Source organism: Thalassophryne amazonica, chromosome 15 (assembly GCF_902500255.1).
Source record: "Thalassophryne amazonica chromosome 15, fThaAma1.1, whole genome shotgun sequence".
Classification (NCBI taxonomy): domain Eukaryota; kingdom Metazoa; phylum Chordata; class Actinopteri; order Batrachoidiformes; family Batrachoididae; genus Thalassophryne; species Thalassophryne amazonica.
The window spans coordinates 83,266,569-83,279,365 of NC_047117.1; the positions used below are offsets into that span (position 1 = coordinate 83,266,569).

Genomic DNA, 12,797 nt, shown 5'->3' on the forward strand with positions numbered 1-12,797 from the left:
ATAGGATTCACAGACTAGGAATTTGCTTCGGTACAATGGTGCAACATTAAGAAGAGATAAAATGCTAAGATAAAATATAACATATGTGTCAAAATAAGATAAAATATAAGATAAAAAAAAAGAAATATGAAATATGAAAGGCTGTGTGCAACAGAAAAACAGAAAAAACAGTGCAGTGGGAGGAGTGCAATTAAAAACCAAAGTACATTGTCTAAAGTGACCCGTGATAAAATGAGAAAGTGACAGAGTTAAGCTTAAGGTGACTGAGTTATGAGGTGTTCATGAGTCTAACGGCAGAGGGGAAGAAACTGTTCTTATGGCGGGAGGTTCTGGTCCGGATGGACCGTAGCCTCCTGCCCGAGGGGAGTGGTTTGAATATAAAGCGTGTAAAGTATAAAGTGTGTAGTGAGGGGTTTTACAGCCTTAAAACGTCTATAATAATTGTAAAAAATAACGCTGACTACTTCGCGGATTTTGCTTATTGCGGGTTATTTTTAGAACGTAACTCCCGCGATAAATGAGGGACCACTGTAAAGTAAAAACACAAGATTAACTGCACTGTGGAGAGAGGAAAAAAGAAAACAGAAGAGCATTTAGGAATACTGTTTAAATGATCCGACAAACACGCCCTGCATTAAATAAGGGATCCACTTCACAGACCACAGTGCATGAACTATTTGTGCAAACAAAGAGGAACAAAAACTTATCCTCATGTTTAATTCACTCGCATTGCTAAAATGGCTTTGGCTTGCTTGAAACACGCTAGATCGTGTTGTTTGGTGTGTGTAATTTGAGCGTGCAAGTAACTGGAGAACCAAGTCCTTCCTCCAGCTCACAGAACAAGTAGGTCCAGCTGTCAGGTGGTTTGCATTAATCATATGAGCAGTGGCACGTCTGTTCCTGTTCATCTGAGCCTACCTCTATCGTGGTGGTGCCAGCCCCCGGTGTAGTAGTCCTGGAGGACCTGTGGTGCGGTCCAGGTCTCCAACAGGTAGTCCACCTGGTGCTGCTTCCTCCAGGTCAGTGATTGGCACAGGGTCTCCCGAGCCTTATCTATGTTGAAGTCCCTGGCACGTAAGAAGCGCAGGATGTGCTCATCCTTTGGGATCTAGATTATAAGCAGATGACATTTAGAGGGAAGTTCATATGTTAATAATGTAATAGAAGCAATGTAAAAATGTAAAAGCTAGTTACCAGTTTCCCCAAACACACCGTCAACAGCCATGCAATTCAAAATAAAATTAACATTTACAGGCAGAGAAGTTTTGAAAGTACTTTTGGATGACGTACCTCAAAATGAACAGTTTTATGTCAATATTACAAACAGTAATATTACCTTTCCTTTGTGTGTTTCCTGCAGCCATTTGCGAAGTCTGATTAGACAGCTCTCCTGCAAGGGGGTGAGGTCTCCAAGGTAACGTTTGATATAATCTGCATCCAGTTTGTCTGTACCAAACAAATATAACACCCAAAGGTAATCATTATGTCAAGCATAACTGTAACTGAAACTAAATCTAACTAATCTTCTCTGTCAGTTGTTGAAGGTGATTATTCAGTTGGCAAAGGTGTGTGCTCTGTACTTACTCTTCCAATTTTACTCTTATTGTAGGGTTTTTTTTTTCCTTTCTTTTTTTTTTTCTTTCTCATTTGCTACTTTGTTTTACTAGAAACATACTGAAGAACAGGCACCGTGTGCGGGTACAGACCTTCAGGTGTCCCAGCCAGCAAGTCTCCTAAACTATCTGCCAGAAGCACGCTGTTCTCCTGCTTGACATCCTGAATGGCGCTGTCCTTGACACTGGCAGGCAGCGGGATAGAAATGGCCGGAGTGACTGAGAGTTTGGGAAGGTTAGCCGGGCTGATGGGGAGGCTGGTTGGCTGGCTGGGAGTAAAGGGAACAGAAGAAGGAGTCCAGCGTGGCACGTGAGTAATGCCCTCATCTTCAAGTTCCTTCAGGTAGAACTCAATGATCTCCTTTCCCTGGAAGCGACAATTATGACAACAAGTCAAATGGACGTTTTCCCAACACCAGCAGAAGAGGTCATGAATGCACAGAACTGTCACAGACTGTTTTAGTAAACACTATAAGTAAATCAGAAAAGAGGAAATGTCGAGGTGTGGCATTCTGGACTTGGAAAGATGAAGCCATTGATGCATATTGTATCTTGCTTTTTGCATTACTTACAGTAGTGTTCAGAATAATAGTAGTGCTATGTGACTAAAAAGATTAATCCAGGTTTTGAGCATATTTCTTATTGTTACATTTGAAACAAGGTACCAGTAGATTCAGTAGATTCTCACAAATCCAACAAGACCAAGCATTCATGATATGCACACTCTTTGGGCTATGAGTAAAAAAAGTAGAAAAGGGGGTGTTCACAATAATAGTAGTGTGGCATTCAGTCAGTGAGTTCGTCAGTTTTGTGGAACAAACAGGTGTGAATCAGGTGTCCCCTATTTAAGGATGAAGCCAGCACCTGTTGAACATGCTTTTCTCTTTGAAAGCCTGAGGAAAATGGGACATTCAAGACATTGTTCAGAAGAACAGCGTAGTTTGATTAAAAAGTTAATTGGAGAGGGGAAAACTTATACGCAGGTGCAAAAAATTATAGGCTGTTCATCTACAATGATCTCCAATGCTTTAAAATGGAAAAAAAAAAAAAAAAAAAAACAGAGACGCATGGAAGAAAATGGAAAACAACCATCAAAATGGATAGAAGAATAACCAGAATGGCAAAGGCTCACCCATTGATCAGCTCCAGGATGATCAAAGACAGTTTGGAGTTACCTGTAAGTGCTGTGACAGTTAGAAGACGCCTGTGTGAAGCTAATTTATTTGCAAGAATCCCCCGCAAAGTCCCTCTGTTAAATAAAAGACGTGCAGAAGAGGTTACAATTTGCCAAAGAACACATCAACTGGCCTAAAGAGAAATGGAGGAATATTTTGTGGACTGATGAGAGTAAAATTGTTGTTTTTGGGTCCAAGGGCTGCAGACAGTTTGTGAGACGACCCCCAAACTCTGAATTCAAGCCACAGTTCACAGTGAAGACAGTGAAGCATGGTGGTGCAAGCATCATGATATGGGCATGTTTCTCCTACTATGGTGTTGGGCCTATATATCGCATACCAGGTATCATGGATCAGTTTGGATATGTCAAAATACTTGAAGAGGACATGTTGCCTTATGCTGAAGAGGACATGCCCTTGAAATGGGTGTTTCAACAAGACAATGACCCCAAGCACACTAGTAACCAAGCAAAATCTTGGTTCCAAACCAACAAAATTAATGCCTCGCAGATGTGAAGAAATCATGAAAAACTGTGGTTATACAACTAAATACTAGTTTAGTAATTCACAGGATTGCTAAAAAAGCAGCTTGAACATAATAGTTTTGAATTTGTAGCATCAACAGCAGATGCTACTATTATTGTGAACACCCCCTTTTCTACTTTTTTTTTTTTTTTACTAATAGCCCAATTTCATAGCCTTAAGAGTGTGCATATCATGAATGCTTGGTCTTGTTCGATTTGTGAGAATCTACTCAATCTACTGGTACCTTGTTTCCCATGTAACAATAAGAAATGTACTCAAAACCTGGATTAATCTTTTTAGTCACATAGCACTACTATTATTCTGAACACTACTGTAAGTACTGTACATGCATTTCATATGACACAAATGACAATGAGTACAATGGTAAGAATACTTGCATGAACTGAAAGATGGAATGTACAATTCTAACAAGGCATCAACACCCACTGCAGTGATTCTGTCCAATCCTGCATTTAAAAGCCCAATTATACTGTTACAGCAAAAAATGACTCATGATTCAGCAACTTTTGAACACCGAGCCTGTTTGTTGCACAGAACACATCGAGTCAGTTCATGCATAAAGCCCGCATTATGCTGAATGTGAGAAGGAAGCGATGAGTAGTTGGAAAATATGCTGTTCTTTTGTCTTGAAGTTGTCCATGCATCTGCGCGTACACACATACAGGAAAAAATGTGTGCACGTCTGTTGGACAAATGCTGGAGTGTTTAAAATACTGCAGGAATTTCAGTGTGTGATTTTGTGTAATACCACATACATACCTTTTTTATACTGCTGGCATACTGCTTCATGGCAATCTTTTCCACTGTGCTCTCAAAGCCAAAGAAGGACTTGATGTCCAGGCTGGCAGTCTGCTCAAAACATGTCCAGTCCTCATTGTCTGGGTGGACCTGTACACATACACACAGAAACAAACAAACAAAAAATTCTCTATATACTGTACACACATTCAGGAAAAAGATGGCCATGTTTCTATAGCAACCCCACACCCGGTGTCAGAAGTTGATGACGCACACAGAGCAATTTTCACGCTGTGCACTATGAGTGGGAGTACGTGTCAGCCTGTCCACATCAAAATCTGCCAGCCGTTTACACACAAACAGTTTGACGCAGAAAAGCACAACTCACAAACACACAAGGGCTTAATGCCAGTGTGCGGTTACATTAATTAGACTGTCACCTTAGGACAAAATGTAGCACAATTGTCTTCTATTTAATGATCAGCATATTCTGCAGAACAGCAGGGGTTATAGCTGAATTTAAAAAAAAGTTTAATTATTGTTCATGTTTCCTTTATAAATCTTTTTATAGGGCGTTATATCCACATGATGGAAGTGAGGTCAGCACTGTTTGGATGAGGATGACCGACTGTCTACAGCTGCGGCAGGACCAGCTTAGGCACAAAAATATAGGTCTTCACATCAGTCTGGTAGTCTTCAATCTGGTAGAAGACGAGTGTTTGAGAGACATGTTACAAAAATAAGAGACACTTCACAACATGGAAGACAGCATGATCCAAAACACACAAGGACTTCAAGTCCAGCTAGCAGAGACTAACCACCAGGCCCTGCGCAAGAAACCAGGAGCTGGCCATGAAAGGGACGGCTGAACCCAGAAGAACTGGCCAAAAAGTGTAGCTCCAAACCTGATGGATGGGCTTGTGCCGGGTGACAGGGATCGAAAATTACTGACACTGACTGAAGAAAGAGAAGGAACAGGTGGAGCATGGACCAGTGAGACTAAGGGGAGGGAGAGCGGGAGGATCGTGCTTTAATTTAACCATGTGTTCCTCTCAGTCTGTGCCGTGTGAGTAAACCTGCCTGCAAGCCTTCCTGCGACTGTGAGGCAGTCAGAGTCCCGTGGACATTTTTAAGTCAAGACTGAAAACCCATTTTTATTCTCTTTCTTAATGAATATTTTTATTTTTTAATCTGTTTTATTCTTTTACTTCTGTTTTTAATTATGTATTTGAATTTTTTAAAATTAATTTTTAATTATTTATTTAAATTTTATGTTGAATTGTTTCATGGAAGGCGCCTTGAGACGGCTTTTGCTGTGACTTGGCGCATTATAAGCTAATTCAATTGAAACTGAATTGAATTGAAATTGAAATAATTTTGATTCCTGTTACAGGAGCATCAAACTGGTCAATATCTGGGTTTTCATTACAGAGTTGTGCAAAGGTTTAACGATGTTTTCAGAATGTCAACAAAGCAGAAGGGCAAATGACAGCGTTTCTGTTAACTAATGGCAAGCGACTGCTGATTTCTGTGTTGTCATGATAACTGTCATTCTAGCAAGGCTCTCACGAGAACTGTAAATCCTACAGATATGGTGATGGCACATTAATTCCCACTAAATAGTGCCGTTTCTTCTTTTTTTTTGCCATTTTTTAATCCAATATTGCTGTAATGTCATCTTTTATATCGTTTAACAGGCTTCACCATGCTTATTCCATACACACGTACAACTTTGTGCATTTTACATTACATTACATAGTTACATTACATAGACCATTACATAGTCTCTTCAGCCTGCTGCCGTCGGGGAGGAGACTGTGCAGTCTCCAGGCCAAGACCAGCCGGCTGAGAGACAGCTTTTTCCACCAGGCTGTCAGGTCACTCAACTCCCTCCCTGCTTTGCCCCCTTTTCCCCTGTTGCCCTCCACTCACACATAAACACAAACTGGACTGTTTCACTTTCCACTCCCGTCTATTCCCTACCTCCCTAACCTAAGCTGCTGTGAAGATATTGCACTTTATACATACAATACTCTCTGCACAATGATCACAACTGTATATATTCTTGCTCTGGTCATGGAATTTGCACATATCCATTACTGCTGAATGTTGTCCTACCACTTTGCACTACAAGTATTTGTTTGTTTACAATTCTACACTTGATACTTATACTTTGTTATTATATTTCTACACTTGATACTTATACTTATACTTTGTTATTACATTTCTACACTTGATACTTATACTTATACTTTGTTATTACATTTCTACACTTGATACTTATACTTATACTTTGTTATTATATTTCTTTAATACCTTCTTTGTGAGGTCAGGGAGTCCAGAGATCAGGTATTTCAGTTCTCAATATGTCTGTGATGTATTGTAGAAATGACAATAAAGCTGACCAAGACTAAGACTAAGATTTTAAAATGTCATGTGACATTCTGTACATAATGTGACCAGTACTAATGAAAGAAGTACTTCCATTGGTGCATTTCAAAATAAGTGTTTTCCCAATCATCTGAAAAACCACCTCATTCCATCATAAAACATTTCTGCAATATTTGAGAGTTTGAAAAATACTTGTTTCCATAAGCATAGTTTCAATTCATTACATCAATTTGCGCCATTTGGAGGGTAATGGAAACCCGACTAGCAAGTCAAATTGAATGCTTACGTACTTATCAGAAGCCATTATACCAGTAGTTCTACTGCAGTAAGCTGAATGTTTTATCCTTAATCAAGTCCATTATCTCGGGCTGAATTGAGCTGTTCATCCCTTTCCTTATCTGTTAACATACTGCGCTAACTCACATAATGAGAACTCTTGTGTGGCCTTGCACCTAAATTCAGTATTGCAGTTGGCTCAAGGCTAATACGAAGTCGTTGACCTTATTAACTCAGGGAACATCCATTCGTGGATCTGAAGTCACAGTGAGCCATGTAATGCACAGAACTGTGTTCTGTAGGTGAGTTCAATCAGGCTGGTTTCGCATGTTCAACTCTCCAGGCTGGACACACACACATACAAAGGATATGACACAAAAAATGTCTTAAACCAGTACGTGGACATCTTCAGTACTTGGTCTCTCCAGAAGATCCTTGGGAACTGCTGGTACAACTCTGTGTCAAAACAAACGGTTACTGCGAGAGACTCAGATGACTCGTACCAATCACACTGGGAGGGAAAGTCGTCGCTAACATCTTGGTCATGTGCCAAATATTCTCTGGCCATATGGTATAACTCACGGTTTATTTACTATAGTTTGGAAGATCATGCGATTTATACTCTAGTGTGATCTATACACTGAAAAATTACACACATTAATAAATTGGAAGTGTTTATATGGAACTTTTCCAGGAATCAAAGTGCAAAAAAGAAGAAGAAATGGCAACAACAAAAATTACACATAACAATGCACGAAAAAAAAAATCCCAAATTAAAGAGCTGATAATTCAGAAAAACAACTACGAAACTACTTCAGCAGATATGTAACTAAATCAGGTTTGACATTATTATGTTTGGGAACCTTGGATGGGTTATTATCTCAAACTGGAAATATCAATTCTAACTGAACACCCCTGGTGAATGTTATTCTTTGCATCCCTGTTGGTTTCAGATGGGAATTTTAGACTTCAAGTAGATGTAAGGTGACCAGATAATTATTCACTACAAAAGGGCTGAGACAGCTGGCACAACGCCCAGTGCGAGCAGATTGCTTTTTGTGAAAGGATGAGATTAGGGGAGACACAAACATGAATATGGGCAGCTGCAAACATCTTACTATTCAGGAGCTGAACACTCAATTTACTGAAGGAGTGTGTTTGCATATTTGCCTTTGATTATGTAAATGCAGTTTTGGGTCACAAAAACTGTCAAGGTCGGGGTTTGATTTTAACTCCTTCCTATGTGAATTTAAAAATATATCCATGTACGATAAGCTTCCTTTGGAACGTAGCTGACATTAAAAGGCACATTGCTCTTTGCTACTAACCGAATAGCAGCAAGTCTCAAGGATGATCACCCTATTGGAGAACGTCTCATTATGAGACTCGATGTGCAGCGTCCTCTCCTTTCGGTTAATCGTGTTTTTCTGGATGAAGTAGACATAATCCACGCCTGCAATCTGTAAATCACACACACACACACACACACACACACACACACACACACACACACACACACACACACACACACACACACACCACACACACACACACACACACACCTATTTATGCTGAATGAAGCCTAAATAAGCAGAGAAATAAAAAGCATGCACTGAGTTGCACTTAAAAAAGGTTACCTGGTAATAAAAAATTGACAACCCAAGAAAAAGAAATAAAATTTGAAGATCAATTATAGCAAAGGATGAATGTTCTCACACTGTAAAATACAATCATTATCCCACATGTGCATACCCGTTTAAGAAGGGTGGAGCATCCACATCCAGTGCACAGCGCCGCTCTATTTTGTGAGTGGATCCATCCTCGCTGCTCTCTTCGTTCATCACATCGCTCGCGACAAACATGGGAATAAGGTGGCATGTGGGGAACCGGCGCTCGTAGGCCTGAAAGGGGGGAGACGTAGAGATTTGTCAGAAACACTTATAAGCTGAGAAAACATACGTTATTTTCAGTTAAAAGTTTTATTTCGGCAAGATAATATTTCATGTCCACAGAGGTGGTAAAACACATGGCTATACTGGGTCCTGCATAGCATCATACAGTACAAAACTGAGTCATGCTGAAAAATAATAACCATTTTATTATTATGTGACCATCTGCCACTGTTCTTGTGTTACTGAGTTGGTGGGTACTCCTACAAAGAAACAATGTGCCTAAAACATTGGCACAAAATTAGACATAGGCCAAAAAGAAGCACTGAACTACAGTAGACTGAAGATATAGAAAAGGTGAAAATTTAATAAACTTTATGAAGAACTCAAGAGTGATTACAAACAAAAGCTCTTTTAGCTGACCATTGTTTAAAACTTCCCACTTCAGCTAAAGCTGGGCTTACACTGTGCAAGTTTTGGCCCTCTTTCAGCCAATTTTTCACTCGTACGAGAATTTTTTGGATCGCGCCGAGATTCAGCTTAATTGTGTGTCCTGCTTCGTGTAGTATACATGGAGTAATGAGCTGCGTTTAACCTCTCACAACCACCTCCTGATCGGCAATCGTATGGTTGGATGAAAATCAAACCTGTTTGATTATTCTGGTCGGGGACCCTCGTGAGAGTATCATGCTGTTGAAGCAGCGCTACAAAGCGTCTACGAGCTGATTTACCCCAACCTCTCGCACTGCGCATGTGCAAACACCGGAGAGAGCATAAAACAGTGATCATCTCTTTGGGAGAGCACTTCTGTTTCATTTTCCCCCTTACTCTTCAACTCACTGTAAAGTCTTGTATTATTTTTTAAACTTGGTGTCCTCCCATCAAGAGTTTTTGTAAAAATAAGCAATGTAAATAAAGTTTGGGGGAAAAAAAAGCTTCCTGTTTACGTTTTGCTTCCAGAAACCACGAGTCCGACGTGTTTTTTTTTTTTTTGAACGTACACTGGGCCTCATGTATCAAAGTGTGCGCACTTGTGGCGTAAATTTACGGAGTAAATCTGAAATACACCAAAGTTTGCTGTGACAAGTATCAAGCAGTGCGCACCTGCCCATTTCCGGCGTACGCCTGACGTGACCTTGATAAATGCGGCGGGTGAAAACAATTGTAATTATAATAAACACGCCCATAAATATTCAGACTCCGCTTCAGACACATCCTCATTTTACGACATGGAAGCCAGGAAGACGGCAAAGAAAAAGAACTTCACCAATCACGCGTGCCAATAGAGTGTCAAAAGCGGCTGTCGTATTAATTGTTTTGTAGTATAATCAAAAAAGTGTTACAGTGGTCCCTCGTTTATCGCGGGAGTTACAATCTAAAATAGTCCGCAAAAAGCGAAGTCTGCGACGTAGTCAGCCTTATTTTTTTACAATTATTATAGTCGTTTTACAGCTGTAAAAACCCTGTAAATCCACTTTATACACTTTTCTCAATCAGGCATGAACATTTTCTCACTTTTCTCTCATGTGTAAACACTCCTCAAAGTTCAAACCTTAGTAGAAAAATAAGACCAAACTGCTTTCAGGCCCAAACATTTGTTTGCCAAATAAAAAATAGAATGTTTTTGCTATAAATAATTATGATGGCTTTTAGAACTAACAAATTTAATTTTAACGATCAACCTACGAGGTTGGACACATAAGAAATTATTAATAGTGACTGACCAGTATTTCACAGTTCCTCTGACCGCACCTCTTCGTCCTGGCGCTGCACCACTGTCGCGTCTTTTTCCAATCAAACCTCGTTGCAGGTGTCTTTTTCCGAGTGACAAACACAGTTAAGAGTAGTTTGTTGGCGCTCTTTTTTCATATGGGGCGAGAGAAGATTCTTATAAAACAAGACATGCAGACCACAATGTACTGTAAAAAAAAAGGCATGCAAAATTGGACTAAAGAAATCCGCGAAACGGCGAGGCACGAAAGGTGAACCGTGTTATAGCGAGGGACCACTGTATTCTCTTTTCACGTCAATAATTCTTGACGTGGATTTTGCTCGCTCAATTAATAAGACACTCCTAATTTTTCAGATTTCTTTATTTTAAAAATGTATTTCTTTATTTATTTTATTGTAACAAACGAATGGAGACGACACAACCTGATTGCAGCACGGGGCGAAGGGAATGACAACACTACAGTTGTAATTATCAATTCCATTGTCCTAAAACGATCACACCACATAAAGTTAAGCTCAGCGCTGCTCTGGCTCCAGGCTCGAAATCTGGAGAAAAAGGCGAGCAGCACTTTCTTTGCAGTCAGCGCTGTGGCCACGGATCGTGCTCGAGACCAACAATCCCGCAAAAGCGGGATTTGTATTAATTATTATGTAGTATAATCAAGAAAGTGTTATTTATCTAACATATGCATTGAGTTGTATAATGGCACTGTTTATCATGTTGATCATTTTCATTTTTATATGGATTCCAGTGCTGGTGTTGTGTGGGCCCGCTGAAGAGGAGGTACTGCTGGCCCACCACCACCAGAGGGCACCCTGCCTGGAGTGCGGGCTCCAGGCACCGGAGGGCGCTGCCGCCTCACAGAAGCAGCCAGGGTGACAGCTGTCACCCATCACCTGAGACAGCTGATTCCACTCAACAGGGAGGTATATCAGCAGGACGGCATCTCCACCTCATTGCCGAGATATCGCCCTATCAAAGAGGTAACAATCTCCGCCCCAAACGTGCTATTAATTACAGTTGTAATTCTTGTGGATTGTTTGTAGGATAGCTGACTAACTGGACAACTCTTGGATAAGTACTCACCTTCCTACATTCCTTTATTGTTGTTGACGAGAGGTGGAGGTGGAATACTCCACCCTCCGTTGTGCTGGGTGCAGCCGCACCCACACCTGACTGTTTCTGTTCCTTGCCAGCAGTAACCGGATCCGACGAGCGGAGGCAGTGGCCACCTGGAGTTCGGGACTTGGCGGCTCCAGTATTCCCGGGGGTTCGGTAGGCAGAGGGACAATCGGGTTGGTTCCGGTTCGACTTGGACAGACGTCTCCTATCGTCGAGCCTGCCCACACGACACCGTTGTAATTGGACTCATTTCAATATTGTAATTGGCTGTGTTTGTTTGTGCCTGTTTCACAACAGTAAAAACAGTGTTATTTGACTCCTCCATTGTCCGTTCATTTGCGCCCCCTGTTGTGGGTCCGTGTTCCAACACTTTCACACAGGATATCTCGGCCAGCGTCATGGATCCCAAGGGGCGTCAACCAGCTGTTGAACGGCCAATGGAAGAACAGGGCGCGCAGGCGTCCTAGGGAGGGGTGATCGGTGAGTTGCAGCGGATCCTCACCTTTCACGACTCGGTTGGATTTAATGACCGAGCAGACGTCCTCCTGAACCGCAGGGTGGAGGCTCTCGCCGCACAAGTGGAAGCGCGCCCCCCGGGCGCCGCTGCGGCTCTCCCTCCCGTCGACCTGTGCGTAACGCAACGTTCCACTGGTCGTTGAACGACCCCTCCCACCTTCCCCTGAAGCTTACATAAGCCCCCAGAGCCGTACGGAGGCTGTGTGGAGACGTGAGCAGATTTTCTTATGCAGTGTTCGCTCGTCTTCGCACAGCGTCCAGTCATGTACGCGACCGATGCTAGTAAGGTAGCTTATGTAATAAACCTGCTTCGCGGCGAGGCACGCGCTTGGACTACAGCGCTCTGGGAGCAGAATTCACGGCTCCTTCTGACATATGATGGGTTTGTGAGGGAGTTCAGAACCGTGTTCGATCACCCTAATAGAGGAGAGAAACCGCTTCAACCGTGCTACTGTCGATGAGACAGGGGCGTCGGAGCGCAGCTGCCTATGCAGTCGACTTCCGCATCGCGGCTGCGAGGTCCAGCTGGAATAGCACTGCCCTCCGCGCCGCCTTTGTAAACGGACTGTCATTTGTTCTTAAGGAGCACCTGGTGGCTAAGGACGAACCGCGGGATTTAGATGGGCTCATCGATCTTGTCATACGGTTAGACAACCGGTTAGAAGAACGTCGGCGGGAACGAGACGAAGGGCGTGGCCGGGCACGCGCCGTCCCTCAGCCTTCCGGTTCCGACCGCGCTCCGCCTTCCCCACGCTCCACGGCCCCTGCGCTCCGTGGGGCCACAGCTCCCCCTGCTGAC

General features: G+C 42.2%; 1 protein-coding gene across 4 annotated transcripts in view; it reads right to left on the reverse strand.

Annotated features, from left to right (window-relative positions):
- si:dkey-237i9.1 (SEC14-like protein 1) overlaps positions 1–12,797 on the reverse strand; it is a 90,419-nt gene that overhangs the window by 21,024 nt on the left and 56,598 nt on the right. For 2 of the 4 annotated variants that reach the window (XM_034187414.1, XM_034187415.1), the window contains exons 1-6: positions 8,492–8,641; positions 8,068–8,199; positions 4,094–4,222; positions 1,707–1,980; positions 1,337–1,446; positions 919–1,108 (exon numbers count right to left, since the gene is read on the reverse strand). In XM_034187414.1, coding sequence (XP_034043305.1) covers positions 919–1,108; positions 1,337–1,446; positions 1,707–1,980; positions 4,094–4,222; positions 8,068–8,199; positions 8,492–8,617 — 961 coding nt within the window. In that variant the 5' untranslated portion in view covers positions 8,618–8,641. Of the gene's footprint in view, positions 1–918; positions 1,109–1,336; positions 1,447–1,706; positions 1,981–4,093; positions 4,223–8,067; positions 8,204–8,491; positions 8,642–12,797 lie in introns of those variants that run through there. The other 2 variants (XM_034187417.1, XM_034187416.1) reach the window with 2 other exon arrangements.